Raw genomic sequence first — 24,389 nt, forward strand, 5'->3', positions numbered from 1 at the left:
TTTAAGTAAAGGGTTTAGTAGTAATTATTGAATGAATCTATTCATAGAACCACAATCCACCATTACGACTCTGCCGCAAATCCTAGGACCCGAAGAAGAAGTTGGAGTCGGATATCCGGGTATAGGTGAACGCGAGATTAGGTAGTATTTTGGAAGGTTGTTGAATAAACATCTCCCCTCAACACTAGTTGTGAAGACAGCACTTCGAGTACACGGTGCTAACGTCGGCTGTTGCAGTAGCTGTAGTTTCAGCTGCAGACAGATAAAGACAGCAGGCTAACAGCTGGTTAAGATTGACGTTGAAGCTAACTATCACCCACTATTACAGGCCAAGAACGAGGAGCCAGTATGGACTCCTGGGTCCGCTTCAACTCCCAGAGCCAGGCCAAGGAGAGAGTTATTAGGTAATGTCAATGTTATAGCTTTTATTCAAGATAGTGTTGGAAATGTCTCTGAAGTTACAGATGTTCACGTCCTCCAAGCTAACATGACGTGTTGCTAGCTAACAATCGGGGATAAGTTAGCTAGGTTATCTTAAGTTACAGAGAGAACTCTTCTGTGCTGGTGTCTGTATGGGATCGTGACTTCTGTCTGCAGAGTCCTGGTCTCAGAAAAACTCTGGGGAAATCTGGAGTCAGGCTCCAGTTTTCTGTGTTGACTTAACAACAAAAGTCTATATTCAGCTAACTACATAACTTTCTGATCTCTTACAATGAAAATTAATCCCTACAGTCTAACCTGGTCCTGGAAGGCGTTTCATAAAGCAGAGTTTTAGTTAATACAAGTTTATTATATCAGAATATTGTGTGCCATGAAGGAGGTTTAAATCAGTCTGACTTTAATTACCCTTAAAACTGATTTCTTTAGAGTAGCCAGGGCCTGATGTTCATGCAAGAATACCTGAGTTATCCAGGTTAGATTGTTGATCGTAAGAGTCATTGGTTCTTCAAAGCCTGTCCAGTTCATTTGAAGCTGTTGCCATAGCAGCAAAACCCACATTCTCTTTTTCACATTGTCATAATGATCCCTTAAACGTATATGTACACATTTTGAATACTTTTGGAAGAGACACATTTCCTACAGAATGTGCTATCTAATATATTGAGGTGTAAATTCTATACTTTTGTTGAAGATCCATCTTTTGATCTTAAACCCAAATATACTCATCAGTGTACAACAAAAACATGGATTAGCTTTCATTGTTTCAATACTTTTGGAAGGGACTATACTGGGGCTAAATTATCAGTCTAGCTCCTTTTAGTGAGCTAGACTGATAATTTAGTGAGCCAGAGTTTTTTAGTCCTTTCTGTTTTCCTGAGCCTCCTGTTCAAAGAAACCCTCAATGAGCCTAATGACATTGTTATGTATTGCCCCCACAGGGCTGCTCAGTATGCCTGCACTCTGCTGGGCTACACTCTGCAGAAAGGTGGGGCAGGAGCTGAACTCCACAGAACAGTCAGTCAGCTGGAAGCACACATGAGCCTGACCAGAAAGTGTGAGTAAAGCAGCCACTTTTAAATTCTTTTCTAAGCACCAGTGCTGATGAAAAGTAACTGATGTGTGTTTGTGCCCCACAGTGCTGCGTTTGGGAAACTCTGTGGAGGCGCTGGAGGCTGCTAAGAGGGCCATTCACCTTTCTGATGGTGTGCTGAGGCTCTGCCTGACTGTCAGCCACCTCAACAGAGCCATGTACTTTGCATGTGACAATGTCCTGTGGGCCGGAAAAACAGGCATCATCTCCAAACTGGACCAGCACAAATGGAGTCAGAGATCTTTCAGGTGACTGATGCTTTGTTTTCCTTTTTATGTGTGTGTGTTTTAAAGCTTTTCAAATATGAATCTGACCTAATACTGAGGCAGCTTTGGGTTCAGTTTACATACGGTGAGCTTGTGTCAGTCTGTAGGATTAATAGCAGCTCAGTTTTTTAGAAAAACTTGATACATAAACTAATGTCTAAAGACTTTATCTGCCGTAGTTTGGCGAACTGACTCTTCAAAAGAATTCTTGATTGCTGTAATCTTGCACTGCAGTAAATGTCTTTTTAAAGAGCATCACCAGGGAAGAAGGTTTTACAACCAAATGTTAATAGTGACAATTAGTCCACACTTTATATACTGATGGACCCGAGTATCCAGTGCTACACTTCAATTAACTACTGATCTTGAGTGAATTTTATGATTAATTTCTACCAACTTTGTGGCTTCACTCTGCAGGTACTACCTCTTTGCTCTGATTCTCAACCTGACACGAGATGTGTATGAGCTGCGTCTCCTCATGGAGTGTGAAGCCCGTTACCGAGCCACCAAATCCCCGCCGTCACCCTACCCCAGCAACAGCTCAGAAGATGACCACCTGTCTTCCCCCTCTTCACCTACCGCTCCAGCCACCCTGGCCTTCCCCGTCTTATCAGCGTGGGTTCGCAGACAACTCCACCTGTTGGTCACTGTGCTGTACAGCAACCCACCTTTACTCTTAGATCTGCTCAAAAACAGTTGTGACATCTTCATTCCCCTGGACCGGCTGGGGATTTACCCAACAGGGTCTGGATTTGTCGGGGCTTGTGGCCTGACCTCCTCTGTCCTCTCCATTATCACAATGGTCCACCCCTGGCTCAAACTTAAGCCATGAACTTACATACACAGTGCAGGAATTTCATCTAAAGAGCCATAAGGTCTGAGATCCAATTCTAATGGTGTCAATACACTGATGGTTCCGTTAAGACAGCAGCCACTGGTGGACTGTCAATCACAAATAGTAGCAAGGCATCCTAAACCTTTAGCTTAAAATAATGACATTTTGCTTCACTGAGAACTACTGACACCGTGAGGAATTACTGCATCACACAGCTCATTACTGATCTGCATGTAGTTATCAGTTATGGTTCTTATCAGAGAGGTTCTATTGTAACAGTGCTGTCGATATTACACCAATCAGCCACAACATTAGTACTGGTGGTCTTATTATTGTCATGGAGAACCAGGGTCAGCATGGCCACTCGGAGCAGTCTGCACTGTGTGCAGTGATAGTAAAAGTACCCACCCTCAATGCTGAAGTAAAAGTACAAGCATTGGTCTAAAGAAAATTCTCCACTACAAGTATCAATTAAAATCTTTTGCTCAAGCAAAACTATGCAGATTATCCACATTTTACTTGACGTACAAAAGTAAAAGAACTCAAAAACAAAGTATTTTAAGCAAAACTAAATATGGTAATTGTGGCAAAACATGTACAGTAACTATTAAAAAAATAAGGGCCAAAGATCACTGTTGGTAATGGTGGAGCTTATTTGAACCACTTTATATGCTGACAGGTGGTTAACCCATAATGATACATTAGCATTTATTATATAATTATATTTTTATAAAAAACATTTTTATATTAAATCCATCTGGTGGTATTAATATTGTGGGTGACTGGTGTAAGGTTAGTCTTCATTCTGTTACAGCCCCAGCACACTGAGTTTTCATTCACTGAGTGTCTTCTAAAATGACAGCCATGACATTGGACCCTAATGCTAAGCACCTTTCTGTATGTTAATCGTGTTTGTTTGTTTTGTGTATTCCATCTTCTGGAACAATAAGTGACTGAAGCAAACACAATGATGTCAACTGTTTCACCATCATCAAACTCAGTATGCGGAGTAACAGTCAGTGAGGAGATGTGATATGACCTCTAAATTACAGAACCACCTCTAAAATGAAGTTCCTATCTTGATGTCTGATAGAATGCTCCTTTGTTGTGGGGACCGCTCAGTATTTAGGTTATGTCCTCTGATATAGAGCTACATGCATTGGCTCTTGAAATTTTGTGAACGCTCTGGAATTTTGCATAAATATGTCTTAAACAAATGTTGACGTTTCAAAACTAGAAAACCCAATTAAACAAATGTGAGAAACACATTACGCATTGATTTATTTATTCTGCAAATTATCAAGTCTTGAATCTTTTTATACCAAAAGCATATAAACCTTTTCAGTTACTGGCATGGCCCACTTTCTCTGTAAATGCTTCTCATTTAAGCAAAGTTCTACTTTGGTCTCATCTGTCCAGAAAACGCTATATTTAACTGTATGGTTTATTCGCATGGTCTTGAGCAAACTGAAGACGAACAATGTTCTTGTTGGAAAGGAGATGCTCCTTGCAACCACTTTTAGACTCATGGATACTGATATTAGCCACTGCAAGAGAGTTTCATTACCTAGACGTTAGCCTGAGGTTCCTTTTTATCTACACTGTTACACACTCTGTTCTTGGTGTCATCTTTGTTAGTTGACCTTTAAATGAGGAAGGGCCTCCCAGTCTTACTCGTGATTGGTGTACCATTGATTTTTCTGTTTAACTGCATTTATTTATGTAGTTTCAGTACTTGGATAAAAATCTGATCAATGTTTTAGGTCATATTTCTGTAGAAAGAGAGAGAAGATCTGAAGAGTGTGTGAAGTGTCTAGGTTTATCGATACATTGAGATTTAGAATCTAAACATCAAAACGATTAATTTTATGTTTTAATTAACTGCGTTTCTATTAAACTTGATGTTATAAATAGCTAATACATAAATAAGTGAGATGGGGAGACTTGTGGGACCATTACACCATGCAATGTACTGGTTTTGTAATTGATGGAAGCAGCCAAACACTGTTCAGTTGTTCGAGTGTCATTTTATACCAAACTGTACATGGCTGATCAGCTCACACATGCAGTATTAGCCAGGATTGTGTGTTAGCATATACATTTGATTACATGTTGTAGAGGTCCCTTTAAACTTTTCCACAAATAATTCTTAACTGTTGTTTCACTCTACAATGAGATTGTACCTTCTGGTTTTTACCAGTTTGTCCTTTACTACCTGTAATGTGAACTAAAGCTCATTTGCAATTTCTTTGACATAAAAAAAGGCCTGGATCTGACCATCATCACAGCTGTTGCATCTTCAGATTAGAGATGAATCAAATCTAAGACCACATATGAAAATGGCCCCGATCGGCTTTGAAAAAGATCTGATTAAGTTTGTTCACAATTTCTTCTGGGAAATCTGAGTCACTTGGTGGAAAAACATTAAATTCCAGTTGTAGCTATAATGTGCACATAGCCTTATTAAACTGGGTTCACCACTACAGTTCAAATGTTGAAGTTTGTCATTTTGTATTTCAAATACAATATCATTGAACTATTAAAATGGTATATATATTATAACAGAAAAATAAATACAGATTCATTTGGATTTTGTTACTATTGTGACTGGATGTTGAGATTTCATAAGTAAATCTAACAATCCAGAGTCAATAAGTTATATTCTTCACCAATATTTTCAGCTGTGTGATTTGGTGGTTGAGCTGTCTGCTTTGACTCATTGCTATTCTCTGTCATGCTGGCAAAAAAAACAAGACTCAAGCTAAATAAAAAAAAAAAAAAGTTTACTGTTACAAAGTGGAAGTACAAACCAAACAAAGGGAAAATATTACAGGACAATAAAACTTAAAGTAACGAGGCCAGACTTCTGAACACGTCAGGGATCAACTGGCTGTTGGTGATCACTTCCTGCTGATGTTTCTCTCCGGGACAGTTTTCTGCAATAAGACTGACCAGCACTGACTGTGAAAAGAGCAGAACAAGTGTGTAATGACAACAATAGGAAATCATTTGTGAATCACTGTTTAAAAGTCAATGTAAAATTATGTTCACTGCGATTCTTCTGTCGAAGTAAAAGGCTTTAAACTGGACGTGTCCTCACAGTCCACGTCAGGACAGAAAAACGAAATTAATGCTGTGTTTAATATGTGTATGGGTGGCTGAATGTAGAGATGTTCCAACCTGAACGTCTCCTCCTCATCACTCCTGGGTCTCCATGCTCTCATCCTCTCCATCTCCTCCCTCGTCTAGAGCTTCGTCTTCCTCTTCCTTCCTCTCTGGAGGTTTCTCATAAGCCTTTTCTGATGGAGTGACAATCACACCATCCCACGTGGACATCTCTGTTGCCAAGTCTGCAGCAACAGGTAGTTTAATTAATTTATACAAAAATGTGGACAGTACCTCTACAATACCTCATGCTTCACATTATTCTTATATGCATTTTCAACAGGGCATCATACTAGACAAAATAAGAAAAAAGAACTCTCTCTAGATGGAATCCTGTAAACAAAATCCAGTTTATAGGGGCTTTAGATTAAAAATTAGTGTCTTACAGCTGGCATCTCCCTCCAGGCCGAGGATCTTTCTGTAACCTCCATGAGAGAGTACCCTAACCAGTGTCTGAGCTGTAAAACACACCATGTCCTGCACAAACACAAACTCAACATTACAACACTTTCATAAGATTTATTTAACACTTTATAGGTGCACTTTATATTCAGCATTTTATAGGTGTCTAGGTGTGTGTGGTAAGTAGATGCTAGAAAGCATGCTACTGCTTTACTGCAAAGTGACTCTCACTCAAGTCCCTTTTCCACCAAAGGGGGGAATCTGGGTTCCAAATAGTAAGGGTTGTGCATCTTAAGTGGAGTGAGTTAGGAGATTGAGTTAGCTAATTAGTAAGTGCAATTCACCATGTGCTGGAGGGACTTTACCCCAGGAAATGTTACTGGAAATGCACCTATAATGAGTCAGGTTTCCTGTGTCAAACCTACCTGCTGTTCTAGTGTCATGACTGTGTGCACTCTGAAATTCCCACTTTCACAGGGATCAGTGATGCCCACTGAGCCAGGTAGAAAGAGACCAGCAGCCAGCATCTGCAGGCAGCGCCTTTAAAACACAGGTCCAGCACAAAGCTTAGTGACAGTGTCCCAGCCATGACTGTGGAGAAATCCAACCAGAAGTGGTAGGTGACCTACCTGTAGGCCACATTCAGGGGCAGGGGCTGCCTGGATGGGTTGTTCATCACTGCAGAGTGGCCCTAGAAGACACCAGCCTCACCACTGTGACATCACAGGTCTGGTCTACAGTACATGCACCAGTATACATTAAAGAGTTTTTCACACTGGCTATTATGTCTAATCAGGACTCACCAGTAGGTCCAGGATCCAGGGAGTGAGGGGCTCAAATCCAGGGAAGCGCAAGCGCAGGTCCTTCAGCAGGCGGATCAGCACTTTGACCCTGAAAAGAAATTGACAAAATAATATTTTGATGTCAGGTGATTGTAAAGTGGACTAAGTTAGACTAAGAAGACCTCCTCACGTTGATTGAGAGGCGTTCTCCTCAAACCAACGAGCATGGCGGATGGCAGCCAGGGCACTCTGCAGCACCTTGATGTCCACTGAAGAAACAACAAAAATAAAATTATTAACAGTCCATAGCTCAACTGGAACCAGGGCTTAGAAAAACCCAAGTCATTCTTTTTAGTGACTCTGTGTAGCAAGTTTATTGCTTTTTACCCATAGTAACAACCCACTTCCTGTTTCTTGTACAAGTTGATATATGCTCCCACAAGTGAATTTTCAAAAACTAAAAGGTCTCATAATTATTAGATTAACAAATAAGTATTACATTTAGATTAAGCCGATGCTTTGATCCACAGCGACTTACAAGTGAGGTACAATACAATTTTAAAAAATAAATAAATAAAACAAATTCTAAATTAGGGAGAAAACATTAAACGCAAAGTGCAAGGATAAGGTAATTTATTTTTTACAAATTCACTGTGCTTCTATAACCATGAGCTCTACTGATAGCTTACTTTAAACCTAATTTTAAAATTCAATAAAATAGCCTGAACAATTCAACGAGGCAAGTCATAGTAAGTCTAATGTGTGAAATGAGTGAAACCAGCAGCCCTGATGGGCTCAGCTCTTGTTGCAGTTTAAATAGAAGCAAATGTTCAAAAACTGAACAACCAGAGATATTTCTTTTACACGTATGTGTATGTATGACTGTTTGCGCTCATACAGTGCAGCTCAGGGTCAAGCTTGCGCAGGTTGGGGGGGACGGTGGTGATGAGGATCTTGACAGTAGCATCAGCGGAACTGATCTCGAAACCCGTCTCATTGGTCAGCATCGACAGCACTGGAACCATAATGTACACACACACACACACACACACACACACACACACACACACACAGTTAGTTTATCCATTTACATTGGCTTTGTCTATTTTCACATGACAACCTGCAACTCAACTAGGTCACTGTTGAGTTTTTGAGCACAATTAAACGACTGTCTGAAACATGAGGAAACTGAAACTACATTGTTTGCTGTGCACAGTCCTGCTGAAGCTCATTAAACATATGTGAAAGTGAGAAACAGGAGGAAAACTGTCTTATAAAAGGAGTGAAGGTGACCCCCTCATGTGCAGGGGCACTACCTTACACCGGTCAGCTTAAGCTGACCTTTGTATAACCTGTTAGATCTGAGCCACAGCCCCTTAGTGTTTTACCTTCAGTAGGGTCCTGTGTACGAAGGGTCTCCACTACTTTGTTGCCCAGAGCAGCAACTGCCTCCACTGTAAGAAAAATAAAAAAAAATGACAGCTCTACTCACATTAGAATAACCATGAGGCATTTATCATCAAGACTTCCGTGCCACCACAGACGCTAAACCTCAGGGTCTGTAATGTGACTAACGGGCACCTGCTATAAGCTTTGACCACATTTTGTCATTTGCCTGTTTAATAGACATTTACATCTTTGGCTTTTGCTGATAAATGAATCCTTCCTTACTACATTATGAAGGTTTCTTTTACACTAGCTTTCTTTTAGATAATATGGCTTATTTAAAACAGAGGTAACAAACATCACACACAGTAAAAAGGTAATGTAATTCCCCATTGCTAACACGCATTACTGAAGTCTGCAATAATCCAACTATCCATTATCTGTTCTGGTTATCTTGGAGAGAATTCGTTCCAAACTTGTGGGTCGCAGTTCAAAACCGGTTGGTACACTTTCTAGTGGATTTTAAGTCTGTTTCTTGTGTGTAGTTTAGTTAATTAAATCAACATTTGTTCCTTGTAATCACTCACATGTAGGAAGGATCTTGAGGATCACAACCAGATCAGCAACATTGTGTCCTGTTGTCATGGTGCCCTTCTTGTAAGAGCCCACCTGACGCACCTCTTCAATTTGCTATAGAGAGTCACAGGAACAACATTAAACTGTATAATGTACTATTTTTAAATTACATAGATACATATATTATTATTTTTTGCTGATTATAATTTATAAAACTGGCAATCATAATTTAGCATTTACACCGAACTACAATTAACTTAGAATTCAGCATGTTTATTTTAATTACTTTGTTTAGTTTTTAATGCCTTTTCACTTCACAGTGATGCACCGTTGAACTAGCAGGTTGAGCTCTTCATCAGTGCATTTAACATATAGTGACACAGTAAATGACTCACCACTTCAAAGTTGCCGGGGGCAACAATCAGGTTGTCAATGACATTATTGATCTTTGTAACAAGGGACAAGATGGAGGACTAAAAGCAGGAAGAGACGAACAAAAGTGGTTTGAGTCAGTAAATGTGAACAACACTCTGTATGCACAAAACTACACTATGTAAAACAAAATGGTCTTCAGTCAGTGTACATCTGTGGACTGACCTGCTCTGCAGGTGTGGGGCTCAGGTCCTGGTTTCTCTTTAGCAGACACTCACTGAACGCCGTCTCGTCAGGTGCAGGCTTCACTCTGGGGAAGGCCATCTCACACTTGGAACAAACAGTCAACTTCAGCACTTATACTGCTCATCAGTGTTTCTTTGCTTACCTACCAGTCAACTCACACCAGTAGACCTGTGGTGCTCTCATCTACATTATTTACACAAACAACGGTAATGAACACTTCCTTAAAAATGGCTAATTACAATCAAATAGGTGAAACTGAGAAATTTTCTGCAACAAAGGATTGTCAAACAAACTTTTACTCACCACGTAAAAATCAAAAGGGATGTGTGGGACAAATGGGCGATACCTAAAGAGCAATGTAGAAAAGATAAATAGTTTTTAATAATGACTTCATCAGTTAACATGGAAGAATCTGATACGCAGTCCTGACCAATTGTCGACAGTTGAAATTTTTTTCTTTATGCTCTGTGTTTTCTCACATTCAAATTAATATAAACTATTGGATTTTACAGTAGGGTGCAAAATCTCAGCTGTAATACAATTAGGTTTAAATAACCAAAGAAAAACACTGTGAGGGAGATTTAGACCTTTAAAGACACAGTACCTAAAGTTTATGGGTTTAAATTTAGCTATACAGTTACACACGCATTTTGTATGTTGTGGAAAAAGCTTGTAGTCAGCGACCAACAGACGGCATCTGAGAAACTTTGTCCTATAGTTTAGAATTTGGGTGAGTGCTCTCAAAAACGTTGCCCTGTAATGTTTTCCAGGGTATCCAGAGAGTTAGCATTGAAACCCAAATGTATAATACATATAGTACAAACTGAGGCTAAGAATGAATTGTTTTCCACACATACAATATATTTGGACAACTGCCCAAGTTAGACTGCTTATAAAACAGCAGCTCAGATCAGTTGATTCCATGATTTAAACTAATGACAGGAAATATTTGCACTAATACTATATATAAAACAATGTTGTAAATGCTGAACGTTTAGTGTATACTAATATACAACATTATACAGAGAAGTCAGCAGAAATCAGAACAATAATCATTTTGAGGGAAATATTAGGGTCCTACGTTTACGTATACACAAACTCCTAATGATGCCGGATGGTAGCGCTGATGGTGGCCAATTTCAAAGGCTAAACTCACCCTTGGACCAGCCCTCCGCGGGACCCAAAGCGGCCTCCCCGGCCCCTGCCGCGGTCCCCTCTGTATACAAACACAGTAAAATGCATAAAAAACCCTTATAAACAAATATGTCAGTCAGAGTAACGTAAAGAGTAACACTGGCTGCTTGGACCTGCTACCTGGCTAACATAGCCTAGGCTCCACAGCGGCTACATACACATCACTGTAGGAGTTCATTCATACAGTCCGATACCTGCCAAGCCGACGTTAGCAAACCTAAGTCTAAGGAATACTTGACAAATGACGGATGTCAGAGTAAAAATTCCTGCGCACTTCAGAAATAGTATCATTAACTCGCTTCACTGGGAGAAATGAACAATGAATTCACTGCTAGCCGGCATGCTAGCGGCTAGTGTTCACACAGTGCACGCAGCTAACAACACTACCTCCACAAGGCACTACAAAAGGAGTTTACGAATTAAAGAATCTCTTTGTATAAACCTCTTAAACATAACAGAATTTATTGCTTAACACAAAGAGACAGAATTACCTCATTGCGTACGACGTTTTGACGTTTAATGTGATATATTAAGGAGAACTGTTTGCTGCCTCTTCTATCCTGTGGCGGACGCTGTAGCTGCGACACCTTCTTCTTCTTCGGCCTATTTCGATCGAAAACAAATCCGCTGTCGGACGCATTACCGTCACCTGTCGGACTGGAGACTCAAACGCATGCGAAAAGAACGTTTTTAAGCCTTCTTTTAATAATTGTAACAATAGTGACGGGTTTCTGGACCAGCGGTATAGGAAAAACTATCCAAATCAAGCTGTTATTATTTTCTTTTTGGTGGTTTCATATTGTAGCGACCCACGACTTATGGGGGCTAACTGTGGGACGGTAATGCTAACGCTAGCTTACTCGGCTAAACTAGTCCCTTGGCCGGACCATTACAATATGATGGATTGTTAGCTCTCGCCCAACTGTTTATTATTACTTGTTTATGACTAATTGTACTTAAATTGATAGATGAGTTACATATTTGACATTTGTGACACTGTTCAAACACTAAACCCACTGTTAACCTACTAATATACAGTTTGTTATTTACAAAAAGGTTTTAAAATTTGATTTTGGAACTTTTACATCATTTACCAAATATGCCACCCTATTTTAGAGTGTGCCCCTGTATGACCACCTCAGTAAAAACCTTTATAAGTCTAATAAAAAGCTCCCTCTGAAGACATGGATTGTATTTGATATTTCATCAGATACTAATGAATCAAAGTAAAAAGTAAAAGTACAAGGTTTTTGCAAACATGGTCCTAGGCCTAATTTGTGGCATAAAAGAAACCTCATCTGCAATTCCCCTTGAGGGGGAATAATGTGAAAGAGATATCATTCACTTGTGGACCAGCCTCTAATCCCTCCCCATTCTTATCCTGAATGAATAAAACCCTTTACATGAAAGATTACACCACCTTTATCATCACAATCAAGCAAGAACGCCCCAGAGATCACCAGGGGATACTGGACAAATTTTAACTAGTGTGGATTCACTATGGCACACATGAAATGGCTGTGGACCAACACTCTGTGTTTCCTAACAATTTCAGGTGAGAAATATCAATGCAAATAAAGCGGCTTTAAAGAATGAGCAGCAGAGCTGCACTGTATGAAAACTGAGACTGAGAATGTGATTATCTGGTAATTCATCAATAAAAGAAACTGCAGTTTTGGTGATGCTTTTGGAATTTATAGTGTAATTGTACAATGTAATTTATGATGCATTTTTCTATAGTGCCAATACAAGCGATACAAAATATGCAAATTCGGGATTAACAGGTTTACAATATATGTACTTGAGCGACTCTTTAAAAATGTATATGTCGATTTTATATGACTTCTCTTCAGTTTGGATGTACATGGAAACTGGAACATGTTATAGTCAGAGGTGGCAGAAGTTCACAAACATATTACTCAAAAGTTCAATTACTTGGTAAAATAGCACTCTATTAAGAAAATAAGTACTACATTGAATAGTTTACTGAAGTTAAATTACGTGCTTTAAAATGTACAAAAGTAGAAGTAAGTAAGTGATTTTCTCTGGACATCAGTTCAAGTTGTTAGTGATAACAACTTGATGCTGTTGATAACATGAATGTATAAATGCAACGCAGATTTGTTCCGAATGTGCCTCATTAATAAGGTTTCTGCAAAAATCTAAAATGGTCAGATTTTGTTATGTAGAGATTCAAGGAGTAAAACCATTAAAAAAATTTCTTACGACATAAAATGGAAACATCCATCTTTACAGCTTGATAATGGCGAAACTGCTAGGTAAACAGGGAAACAGCTAGGTGCAATAAGCCCTATGTGACTGTGCTTGACATTCAGGTAGAATTTAGTATAATGTGCTCACAGACAAAACACTGAGAAAAGAAGAAGAAATCCTGCTTTTAGCACTCAGTCGATGCTAATGCCAATACATTGACATACATACATTGACTGTGTGTGTGACAGTGTCATGAAAGTAACCAATTCTGTGATCCCATCCAAGGTTTCACAGTGACAACTGAACCCCCAATGTGTGAATGACAGCCTTGTATTTCTCTCTGACGTTAATGAATCACATTTCTAACATTGCAGGCCTTCTGAGTGTCCAGTCTCTCCCCTTGCCTGACCTTCTCAATGTGGAGCAGGTCAGTGATATTCTACAGAAAGCCTTCTACTTGCCCATGAGGATCACCAACAGACTCTTCACGAATGCACTGCTAAACCCAGAATCTGAGGAATATCAGATCATGTATAATGAAGTCACTTACTTGGTAAGATGATGATGATGATGGTGATAAGGAGATCTCAGTAGCTCCAATCCACTTTCTTTCACTTTCTTTCTTCTCCGAAGGTGTTTCATTAGGACTATATTGATTTTATGTTTTCAACCTGGTAGTTTTAGACTTGTATATTTAAACGTGTCTTACTTATGTTCAACAAAAACATACATCGTGGGGAAAAGCATTTATAGCTTAGTGTGGTAATTAAACTGTCAATTGACAAATGTACTGTATAACTAATTGGTTGATGAATAACATGTATAATATGTTGATGTTATACAACAAAAATACAATTTCACTAATATTTGTACAGTGGTGGTGGGAATAAAAGTATGTTTATTCATTATATAAAGATTTAGCTGAATTTGGAAACTACGACAATGTTTACTTACTATAGATCTTTAAAGACCCTTCTTTTTAAAACAAAAATTAGTAAAAATATCAACAGGTTGCCTTAGGGCAATAGGGGATCAGGCAAATCTATTAATTACTATTATAGTATAGTATTATTGGTGTATATATGGTACAAGAACAAAGAACAAAAGGCATAAACCCAATGAAATGAATGTTTCTGACATGCATCACCCACATCACAATTTAAATCCAGTAACAACTTTCAGTGTCCATGAAGGGACCATACCGCATCATGGAATTCTTAGGCATCATTGATATCTGTGAGCTGACAAGTAAAATACCTATAACACGCATTGTGTCGGCAGTCATCTTTCAGGCATTCTTCAAGGTACAGCTTTTTTTTTTATGTTAAGGTAAAAGGTGATGATGTGTAAATGTTGTTTTGTTTATTTTGTAGCTTGCAGGTATCTATAACTGCTCGGACTTCAATCAGTGTTCAACAAATAAGTTCTATGGAGGTGTTGCAGCAATAACTTTCAGGTACCATCTTTGATTGCTCATTCATGCATGAGCTGTATTTGGACATATTTTCGATATTATACCTATTGGAAGATCTGGAGCTTTCATTGATGGGCTCCAATTCCCGACCCAGCCATAGGCTTTCATTGGGATCCATGTTGTCCGATAATATAGAACAATTTTCTATCAGTAAGCAATATTTCAAATGTGTGTGTAAGTTTCAAATTCACAGAAAATACTGTAAATGGCAGTAGATTCTATAAATCAGTCCATTCAGTTCAGTTATTCAGTTATTCTTGGATCAGAATGATATGAATGATGTTGGATATAACTTGTTTGCTGTGTTTCTAATAATACTTTCTTCCACAGTCCTGGATCTGTAGTCGCAAATGCAACTATGGTCTTCAATACACTCTCCATCAATTCAGCCATTATTCACTATTACTTTGTTACCAACGCCGACAATGTTCAGCCGCAAACTCTCCAACTTAATCTGGACTACACAACCAGTAGGACCTACTTTGTTACATACATCAGCTTCTCCTCAGTCATGTTTATGTTGTGTCCTGTTCTACATTTGTAATGTCTATTTTGTTCTCTATAGTTAACAAAATAGGTGAAGCTTCCCTGCCTTTTCCTACATCTACTACTTCAACCACGACAACACCTAAGACAACCACAACAATTGTAACTACAACCACAACAATGCCAACTACGACTACAACTACAACAACAACCACAACAACAACCACCACAACAGCCCCTACAGCAATGAGCACAACAATCACCACCACCACAACAGCACCTACAACAACCACAATGGCAACTACGACCACTACAATGCCAACTACGACTACAACTACAACAACAACCACCACCACAACAGCACCTACAACAACCACAACGCCAACCACGACGACAAAACCCACAACAACAACCACAACAACAACCACCACAACAGCCCCTACAGCAATGAGCACAACAACCACCACCACCACAACAGCACCTACAACAACCACAATGGCAACTACGACCACTACAATGCCAACTACGACTACAACTACAACAACAACCACCACCACAACAGCACCTACAACAATCACAATGCCAACAACCACAACAATAACCACCACAACAGCCCCTACAGCAATGAGCACAACAACCACCACCACCACAACAGCACCTACAACAACCACAATGGCAACCACGACGACAAAACCCACAACAACAACCACAACAACAACCACCACAACAGCCCCTACAGCAATGAGCACAACAATCACCACCACCACAACAGCACCTACAACAACCACAATGGCAACTACGACCACTACAATGCCAACTACGACTACAACTACAACAACAACCACCACCACAACAGCACCTACAACAACCACAACGCCAACAACCACAAGAACAACCACCACAACAGCCCCTACAACAACCACAATGGCAACTACGACCACTACAATGCCATCTACAATCACAACAACACCTATAACAACCACAACACTAACTATGACCACAACGACACCAACTACAACACCAACCACCACAATAATAACAACACCTGCTGAAACCACAACAAAGCACACTATGATCACAACAACAACTACAACACATACAACCATCACAGGACCTAAAACAACCCCAGCAGCAACACCTTCTATAACAGCAACAACACATACTACTACCACAACAAAAACAGCTACTGCAACCATAACGCCGACTAGAATTACCACAACTATAAAACCTGCCTCTACCACAACCACAAATAAAGCTACCACTGCATCCATTGCTCCAGCACTCACAACTCCTGCTAATACAAACCCAGCTCCTACATCTGTAGGAAAAACAAACACCTCCTCTGATGACACTGTAGTTGTTTCCACCACCAACACAAATCATGGAAACCATAGTGACAATTCCACACCAAATGGAGGAGAATATACTACTTCAGGCACAGTAGTGAACAGAACTACAACCATGAATCCAGATGACAAGCAGTCACATTCTCAGAGTATTTCAACTGTAAAACCCAGTGAGCCCGTCACATCGAGTGGAAGCGGCAGCAGCAGTAGCAACAACAACAATGACAACAACGACAACAAAAACAACAACAACAATTCCTGGGTACCAGGATGGGGTATTGCCCTCTTAGTATTAGCTGCTGTCATTTTATTACTACTCATAATCATCTTTATCATGATGGTGAGTTATTAAGCAATTTATTCCAATTTACGTCTCCATCTCACTGTTTTTATTTCTTGGCTCTATGTGAGTTGTTAAAGAACATTTCTACTTATGCTAATGACACAATTCGCACTTAGTCTGAAAATGGGACTTAATTTTATTTGAAAGACTAGAAAAGTCAAAATGTCATCTGTGAGGTTGGTTTTTAATTGTACCTGGATACTATTCCTACATAAAACATTACATGAACAATGATGATGTGTGAATGACCACCTACGTGTAAGATAGGACAAGTTCCTCTTGAACTGTATATAATAGTTTATGTCTGCGTTGTTTCAGTTGGATCGATGGTGCTGTATGAAAACAGAAAGTGGTCAAATGGAAAACACACCCGATCCATATTACGAGAAAGAGAAACAGCCTCCCCAGGAGCCTTTGCCAGCCTACTCACCTCAACCCCCAGCAACACAAACAACTGGCTCTAGACCTCCCATTATTGTAAGTACTGCAACCCTATTAAGATCTACTACAGTGTAGTATTTGTATTTGATTTAGTTAAATTACACAGTTGATGTGTACAAGCTGCTTGCTAAATGTGTGCCTTTTTTACTAATAGCATTAATTGATGGAAAATTTGAATTTGGTCCTGACATAATTTCAATAGGGAGACTCACCTAAGAAGAACAAGACGGGGTTCTATGCAGTCAATCCCTGAGACTCGATGAACGGGAGCCATCAAGCAACAGGTAGCATCTCTTAATTAAGTAGAATATAAACACCTACTGTATAACAACAGGTAACAAAGGTGTTTAGATCTATTTATTTTTGAGAAAATAAATATGAATCATGCTTTTATAAATATTGCTAATTTAAATTAGTTTAACTACTTATTGACAGTAGTTACACCATAAGTGCAATGAGGGCTGTAATTTGAAGTGGAGCCTCTTAGCCTCTTCTTATCTGTATTTTTACCATAGTCAGTAGTAAGTATTCGCACTTATCATGTCTTTTTTAATAAGTACCCCTTAACTATAAAATACTTACACTGTAGGTATTTTTCTTATTCTCATCTTGTTACCCTGTTATTCCCCAAAGTTTGCTTATTGTTATCAAGTAACAACAAATACATATCCTTAGGTACTGTGGAGTATACCATTGTTACTAGTAAGTACACAGTAAGTGTGTGTGTTACCCTGTTGAGAGGAAAGGCAATCGACCTGTTCGGATTTTCTCTTTTGAATTCTATGTCTACCTAAAAGAAAATAGGTGAAAGCCTCTCTTTACAAAAGCCACTGACTGGTTCCTAAAAGACGACAGGTGAGGACATAGTCAAGCTTTAGTGATAACTGTAGTGGCTCCTCATTTGGCATAGCTCTGGCTTGACGTTTGCTCTATATTAAGCTTTCACTGAGATCATCCTTTCCTGAAAAGTACGGTTAGTTCTGCAGAAAGGCCTAAACCAGGCTGTAGGTTCAGTAACTTGTTTGATATTTGGTTCACTTGATAAGGAAACATCATCTTAATCATGTTCAAATTTTAAATGTATTTACTTTAAATTGTATTTCCTTCTTACTACAATTATTGAATAATAGTGGGTATGCCATTGTGTTTAATGATGCATGTTAATGAAAATGCATTACAATAAGGGTGGCTTCAAAAAACTGATTGGCCACCCCTTGACTGAACAAATTTTCCCTTAAACAAACAACTTGTGGTCAAAATGTTTTACTCTTGCAATTAGTTAATATAAGTCAACATCCCATGATGATTTTACTAGAGAGAACAAACACTGTTGTCCTCTGAACCTATACTTTTTCAGATGGCCTGTTGAAATACTAGAAAAAATACATTTAAAATAATCAACTAAAATCAGAAAATTTACTGTACTGTATCAGTTTTGTTTTTTCCAAATTGTTCAAACACAGACAAGCTGAACACTCTAAAACAATAATGTGAAAATGCCCCTTTACTATTTATCTTTATTCATTTATACTTCACCTAATAGACTCACGAAACCTAGTGAATTATCTCAAACAAGCATTGTAGCCCAGCCTAACATGAGTGTTGACATATTGGTGAAACAGGCTTTTTGTTTTAATCGACAGCAACTTTATAATAGATGACTAAATAAATAGTAGAAGCTGAATGTGGGCTTCATGTTTACTAAGTGATAGTTGTGTAATGCAGAGGGAGTCAAGTGTCTATGACTTCTCCCACTCTTAATCGCAGCTTAGTCATTAGAAGATTTGTTTGACAAAACAAAGAGGCTGGGCTTTGTGTGATTTTGTATGACAGTTTGTCTAATTTGCTTAAACACTCTGAAGTCACATATTCCGAACACGTAACACTCAGGCTAATACAAATATTACCAGCCAAAATGACACATTATGTTTGCAAAATGGTCTAAGAAAACGTTAAAAAAACATGCAACAAAAGCTATTTTTCATTCAAACAACACAACTTGTAGTCAAACTAATGAATTCATCAGTCATGACATATCAGACAACAAAAGACAAACAACATCTATTAATATCTCAATAGCCCATGGTGGATCAATTCAGACACTCAATATGGCACAGCATCTGTATTGTTTTCTTTTCATCTATTCAGAACCAAATTTTAATTTAATCTGAAAACAGAACATTTTTTTCACTATACTGCATCAGACTTTATTTTGATCCTCATATTGTTTGAACACAGAACTACTAGTGTGAAAATACAGAAAAATAAAAAGAAGCCAAATAAACCTTAAGAGTAGAAATTCCAAAAAATCAAAATGAAGACATGAAATACTCAGAAATTTACATTTAGTCCATTTGCTCGTGTCCGTTAGGCCTCAGGTTCTCACCAACATCACAGTGACTGTTTTCCCTCATCTTTGATCCAGACTTAGAAATAAAAAGATACAGAATCATTTGAATGACACACGTGTTTACTGTTTTAAAAAATGGTGCAAAAATCCTGTGTAGCCAAAGTTTGTTAACACATTTGCAAAAGTAAACTTCTGCTGTGTTAAAAAAGTGATGATGAGGATCAAGTTATCCACTGTTTAAGCAAAAACTGAGAACAATGTCTGTTCATTCAGACGACAGGCGTTTTCTCTATAACTGGACAATTCAGCAAACAAGTGCACAACTCAAAAGGCTCAGCATAAGTTCTAACGACAAAATTGTCAGCAGCATTGATTTTATTGATTGTAATGCAGTCCTCCCAATGAAATTCAGCACATTTAAACATTATGACAATCCTTTTGAAGCATCTTAACTCTGTTTAAGACCTAATCCAGCCCTGAAAGCTCATCATGTATCTGTGTTCTTTATTTGTGTTTGTCCTTTCAGGCAGCCACCATTGAGCAACAGGCCAGTGAAAATCAGACTCGCTAGTGTTCAGCATTGATCAACACCTCCCAAGAGATGTTATTTATTACAGTACATACTGGACATTTACAGTTGTTGTTTTTTTGCCTTATTACAGAATGCTGATGTTAACATTAATAGGGGTAAAAAGTGTATATATCAGTATAGATAACTGAAACATTATTTTTCTACATTATTCTCTGTGAATAGCAGATGTGTTGTTCTTTAAAAAATGCTTTTCTGACAGAATTTAATGAATAATGAATAATAATGAATTTGTAGTAACTGGTTATGTATGCGTTGAAAACACATTTGTTACACATTAAAATATTTATAACTGTTTTAAAAAATTTTAAAACATTATTAAACGTGTCTGAAATATGATTAAACAAACATGCCTGCATTTGTTGGCCTCTACCTTCCAGACGGCTAGAATTCCATTCATTAAATGTACACAGAGTACTGCAGGTGAGGCAAACTAGTTAAAGGATTTCTAAATCATCCCCAAACCTCTCATATTGGCATGTTTTGCAATAAAATCTTCCTTAAATAGTGAAGACACTATACAGTGCTGCTGCCCTAAAAACCCTCTAAGTGTGGCTCTTTCTAGCTACAGAGAGGCCCTTGATGGGCTTATCTTCCTTCAAACTACAAATGATAGAATAAGGTTTCTTGTGGCTACTGAAGACAAACCAGTGTTTTCATGTAGTGCACAGTGATCAATAACATATTTATCTCCTGTAATAAAAAGCAAAAGCACAAAGATAAACTGCATCACAGTGTTTCATAATGTCAAGTGAGCAACACAAGCGTAAAGAATATCTCCAAAGACAAACCTTCCCGAAAAACAAACACGTGGAATTGAACCATAGAACCATAGCCCCTGCTGCAGCACCCCCTTATACTGGCCCAGCCCCTCTTATCCCAAAAGCCATGACACTACAAAATCACTTTAAAATATATTTATAAAATAAAGTCAGGAAATATCGGGGACATTTTTATTATTATTATTAAATACTAAATACTAATACTAATACTAAATACTTAACACACAGGATCACAGGAACAAAAGATCAGTGGCCAAATGACACATTTCTGCAACCATTCCTATGTGCAGGTATTTTTCGGTCTATGAACAGTTCTTGTAAGACCTACAGCAAGCATCTCAGCATCCAATTAAGATATTTGAACAGCTGTCTTAAAAAAAATAAAAAAATAAAAAAATAAGTATATATGTAAACTTTTAAATGGGGATATTCAAAATTAAAAACGACTAAGTTGAAATACATTATACATTTAGTCCATTAAAAAGAAAAAAAAAAGAATAGCATGTCTGAGTTGTAACAAAGGTTTTCAATATAAATATATTTCAAGAATTGTCTTAATAAGAAGTGGTGCTGTTGAATGTAAAGTAGCTTTTTACTCCATCATTAACATTTATAACCACAGACTTGGATACTGTAAGTGAACACACCAAATAATTAGAAAAACTAACTTTAATGTAAATCACAAACTGTAAATGTGCCATAATTCATTTGATTTAAAAACACTATTAAGCTAGCAAACGTCTCCACTTTGATTCCTTCTTATCAGTGTATCCTACAGTATGCATCTACAGTGCATACAAAGTATATGACTCATTTGTGTTGATTGAATTCATCTGAAGAGCGCAACTAAATATATATACATATACAATGTGAGCACTTTCACGCAATAAGTATGATGCATCTCTTACTATTTCACAATGAAAGTGGCAGCCCTATACCAGCCATTTGAGTGTCATTGTAAGAGAGGGTATCTGCTATTTTAGTCTCTGGGAACAAAAGGGGTACAGTTATAACAGCCTCCTTCCCTGGGGGATTTCATCAAACTCTTCTGTTGGTCATTAAGAGGTGGGGGGCAAACTAGCTGGGTGTGTTTAAGTTAAAAGACTTGGGGAACAGAGAACAGAAAACTTGTCATTCTGTGTTCTGATGCAGGACTGTTTTCTACAACTAATGAACAACCTGCCTACACTGTAACACTAGACGTAAAACCATTAGCTGTTAATAGTTATTATGACTATCATGCACTTGACGCTCTGGGGCAGCGGTCAGTAAACTCACTCATAACCTGATATCAACCTGCTTATTAATCCATCTTTCTAAAATCTGGTGATGTGTTCCTGAAGTGGGGAGGTGCATCCTGCTTGGAAAAATGTAAATATTTGATGGTGATGAATTTTAAAGGGTGGTACAGGGTGACGTGAGTATATAAACACATACCTGCTAAGAAAATATTGTCTAATCACATCTATCGTTAAAATGTGTTGCAGTACCACTTCACTTGGAAGAAAGTACTAGTGGCAGCTTTGCTCTCAGCTCTTTTAAGAGTACATTTGCTTATCAGTGAACACAGTAAATTACATTGATAAAATAGTGAGTGTTGTGTATATGGTTGACCATGATTAACTCCACCCTTTCCTCCATGTTTGAGAAGCAACATTTGCTCCCAGCTGTTAATAGGAAAATTAATAGCGGCTGCATTGTCAGCATCACAGTAGGCAGAATAAAACAAACACAATGGCACTATAAAAAGGCAACAACACAATGCAGGGTGTAACCAAATACAATGCTAATATGGCCATAAGAATGTGCAAAAACCACACACACACACACACACACACACACACACACACACACACACACACAGCCGGAAGTTTCAGTCTCTCCATCCTCCTCTCTATCATTGTGAGAGTCCTGTAAGATTCCAGTGTCTCAAATATAAGACTGATGCACTTCCTGAATAAATAAAAATCACTACATTTATTTACAGATCAGCAGGAGGAAAACAGGTGGTTAAGGTTGATGGTGAATGTTCAAAATAACAAAATAACAATAACTGTTTCGACCCAGAATTTGACTCCAGTGTCCTGTTTTTGGTAAAGTTTAGGAAACTACAACAATTTGGTTAAGGTTAGAGAAGAACAATGGTTTGATTAAAAAAAGGTTTAAAAATCAATCAATCAATCTGTTGTCTTGGAAATTATTCCATATTAAGCAAGACCACAATCTTCCTCTTTGACCTTTGAAGTCCTGTTAAAATCTAAATCTAAATATAACAGTCATAGAATTTTTTCTATTAATAAAATTCATTTTTAGTTCTACAAACAATACGCCAAAATGACAACGTGAAAAAGTTTGAAATCTTTCAAACTTCAAAATCAAATGTATTGATGTAATAAAAAAACAGAGATCCTTTCTCCCAGGGGCCATTAAACTGTTCAACTCATCCCCCTTCTGTAAAAAGGAGGGTGCTGATCGTTCCAAATGGACAATTAGTATTGTTTTTATTTAATTTATTTTTTAATTTCATTTACATTTACTCCTCCAGCTGGGTTTTTTCTTACTTTTATATCAGTTGTTTGTACTTGTCTATTGTCTTGGTTTGGTGGAAGTTTTTTCCTTTCTTTATACTTTTCACGCGGAGAGCAGCTGTAACAAGGCAACACAATTTCCCTATGGGATCAATAAAGTTGTTGAATCTTAAATCTTGAATCGTGAATTAGCTTTAGCACCAATTACAGCCTCATGTATGATTCGAAAACCCATTCATGGGGATTTTCTCCCATTCTTCTTTGCAGTACCTCAAGCTCCAACAGGTTGGATGAGGAGTGTCGGTGCAAAGCCATTTTCACATATCTCCAGAGATGTTCAATTGGGGTCAAGTCTGGGCTCTGACTGCGCCACTCAGAGATATTCACAGAGTTGTCCCGTAGCCTTAGGCTGGTTGAAAGATAAACCGTTGCCCCAGTCTGAGGTCAAGAGCACTCTGAAACACGTTTTGACTAGTCTCCCAGTTCCTGATGCTGAAAAACCTCAGCCTGATGCTGCCACCATCATCCTTTACTGTAGAGATGGTATTGACCAGGTGGTGAGCGGTGCCTGGTTTCCTCTAGACATGACATTTGGCATTCAGGTCAAAGAGTTCAATTTTTGTTTCATCAGACCAGACAATTTTGTTTCTTATGGTCTGAGAGTCCTTCAGGTGGGCTTTGAACCACGTTGGCAAAAATAGGTGGCACTGGGGTACACAGCTTGTTTCTGTAAAAGTCACACCTGTAAGTAATGTACATGGTATTTAGAGACAAGTCCGGGAGGGACCAGATCTTATTTGGGTTGAGGGTGCTTCTAGTGTTCAGGGAGTTCTCCTCTAATCCTCTCTTATCAGCTGTCAGGGCATTAGCTGTGGGGATGGTTGTGAAGAGCGATGTGACATGAAAGGATACCATGGTTTCCTCCAGTTTCAGCTCCTTGAACTATGCTGCAAACGCCTTTGAGTTTTGGATGAGGTGGTCAAGTGTGTCCAACTAACCGTGACAGGATGGTGGCCAAGTACTTCATGCTGCTGGTCTGACGGGGGCTACTTCATTTTGTATTTTGGAGAGTCCATAAAAA

General features: G+C 38.4%; 2 protein-coding genes across 3 annotated transcripts; one reads left to right on the plus strand and one right to left on the minus strand.

The window, feature by feature from the left end:
- The first annotated feature begins 87 nt into the window (after positions 1 to 87).
- Positions 88 to 3,898, plus strand: pex11b (peroxisomal biogenesis factor 11 beta). Its single transcript, XM_067509277.1, has 4 exons — positions 88 to 404; positions 1,380 to 1,495; positions 1,578 to 1,779; positions 2,215 to 3,898. The coding sequence occupies exons 1-4, from the start codon at positions 349 to 351 to the stop codon at positions 2,627 to 2,629; spliced, it is 789 nt and encodes a 262-aa protein (XP_067365378.1). The 5' UTR covers positions 88 to 348; the 3' UTR covers positions 2,630 to 3,898.
- Positions 3,899 to 5,394: 1,496 nt separating this feature from the next.
- On the minus strand, positions 5,395 to 11,404 carry ilf2 (interleukin enhancer binding factor 2). 2 transcript variants are annotated; one of them, XM_067509256.1, is made up of 15 exons: positions 11,247 to 11,404; positions 10,718 to 10,777; positions 9,865 to 9,907; positions 9,541 to 9,645; positions 9,339 to 9,416; positions 8,955 to 9,057; positions 8,370 to 8,435; positions 7,880 to 7,996; positions 7,172 to 7,250; positions 7,003 to 7,090; positions 6,829 to 6,890; positions 6,625 to 6,739; positions 6,184 to 6,274; positions 5,813 to 5,982; positions 5,395 to 5,593 (listed from the first exon to the last, which is right to left on the minus strand). In XM_067509256.1, exons 1-14 carry the CDS (start codon positions 11,249 to 11,251, stop codon positions 5,831 to 5,833), a joined length of 1,164 nt encoding a protein of 387 aa, XP_067365357.1. In that variant the 5' UTR covers positions 11,252 to 11,404; the 3' UTR covers positions 5,395 to 5,593; positions 5,813 to 5,830. The 2 variants fall into 2 exon arrangements, with proteins under 2 accessions (XP_067365357.1, XP_067365365.1); XM_067509264.1 differs by lacking the exon at positions 10,718 to 10,777 and having other exon boundaries at positions 11,247 to 11,355.
- Positions 11,405 to 24,389: the final 12,985 nt, after the last annotated feature.

Source organism: Channa argus, chromosome 1 (assembly GCF_033026475.1).
Source record: "Channa argus isolate prfri chromosome 1, Channa argus male v1.0, whole genome shotgun sequence".
Taxonomy (NCBI): domain Eukaryota; kingdom Metazoa; phylum Chordata; class Actinopteri; order Anabantiformes; family Channidae; genus Channa; species Channa argus.

Coding starts and splice junctions, on each gene's coding strand:
- ilf2 (XM_067509256.1), bottom strand. Junction 8,436..8,954: donor CCTCAAGATCCTTCCTACAT/GTGAGTGATTAC, acceptor TTTTTCTTACAG/TGGAGGCAGTTGCTGCTCTG. Junction 7,997..8,369: donor TACACAGGACCCTACTGAAG/GTAAAACACTAA, acceptor TTATGGTTCCAG/TGCTGTCGATGCTGACCAAT.
- pex11b (XM_067509277.1), top strand. CDS start 349: ATGGACTCCTGGGTCCGCTTCAACTCCCAGAGCCAGGCCAAGGAGAGA. Junction 405..1,379: donor GCCAAGGAGAGAGTTATTAG/GTAATGTCAATG, acceptor TTGCCCCCACAG/GGCTGCTCAGTATGCCTGCA. Junction 1,780..2,214: donor TGGAGTCAGAGATCTTTCAG/GTGACTGATGCT, acceptor TTCACTCTGCAG/GTACTACCTCTTTGCTCTGA.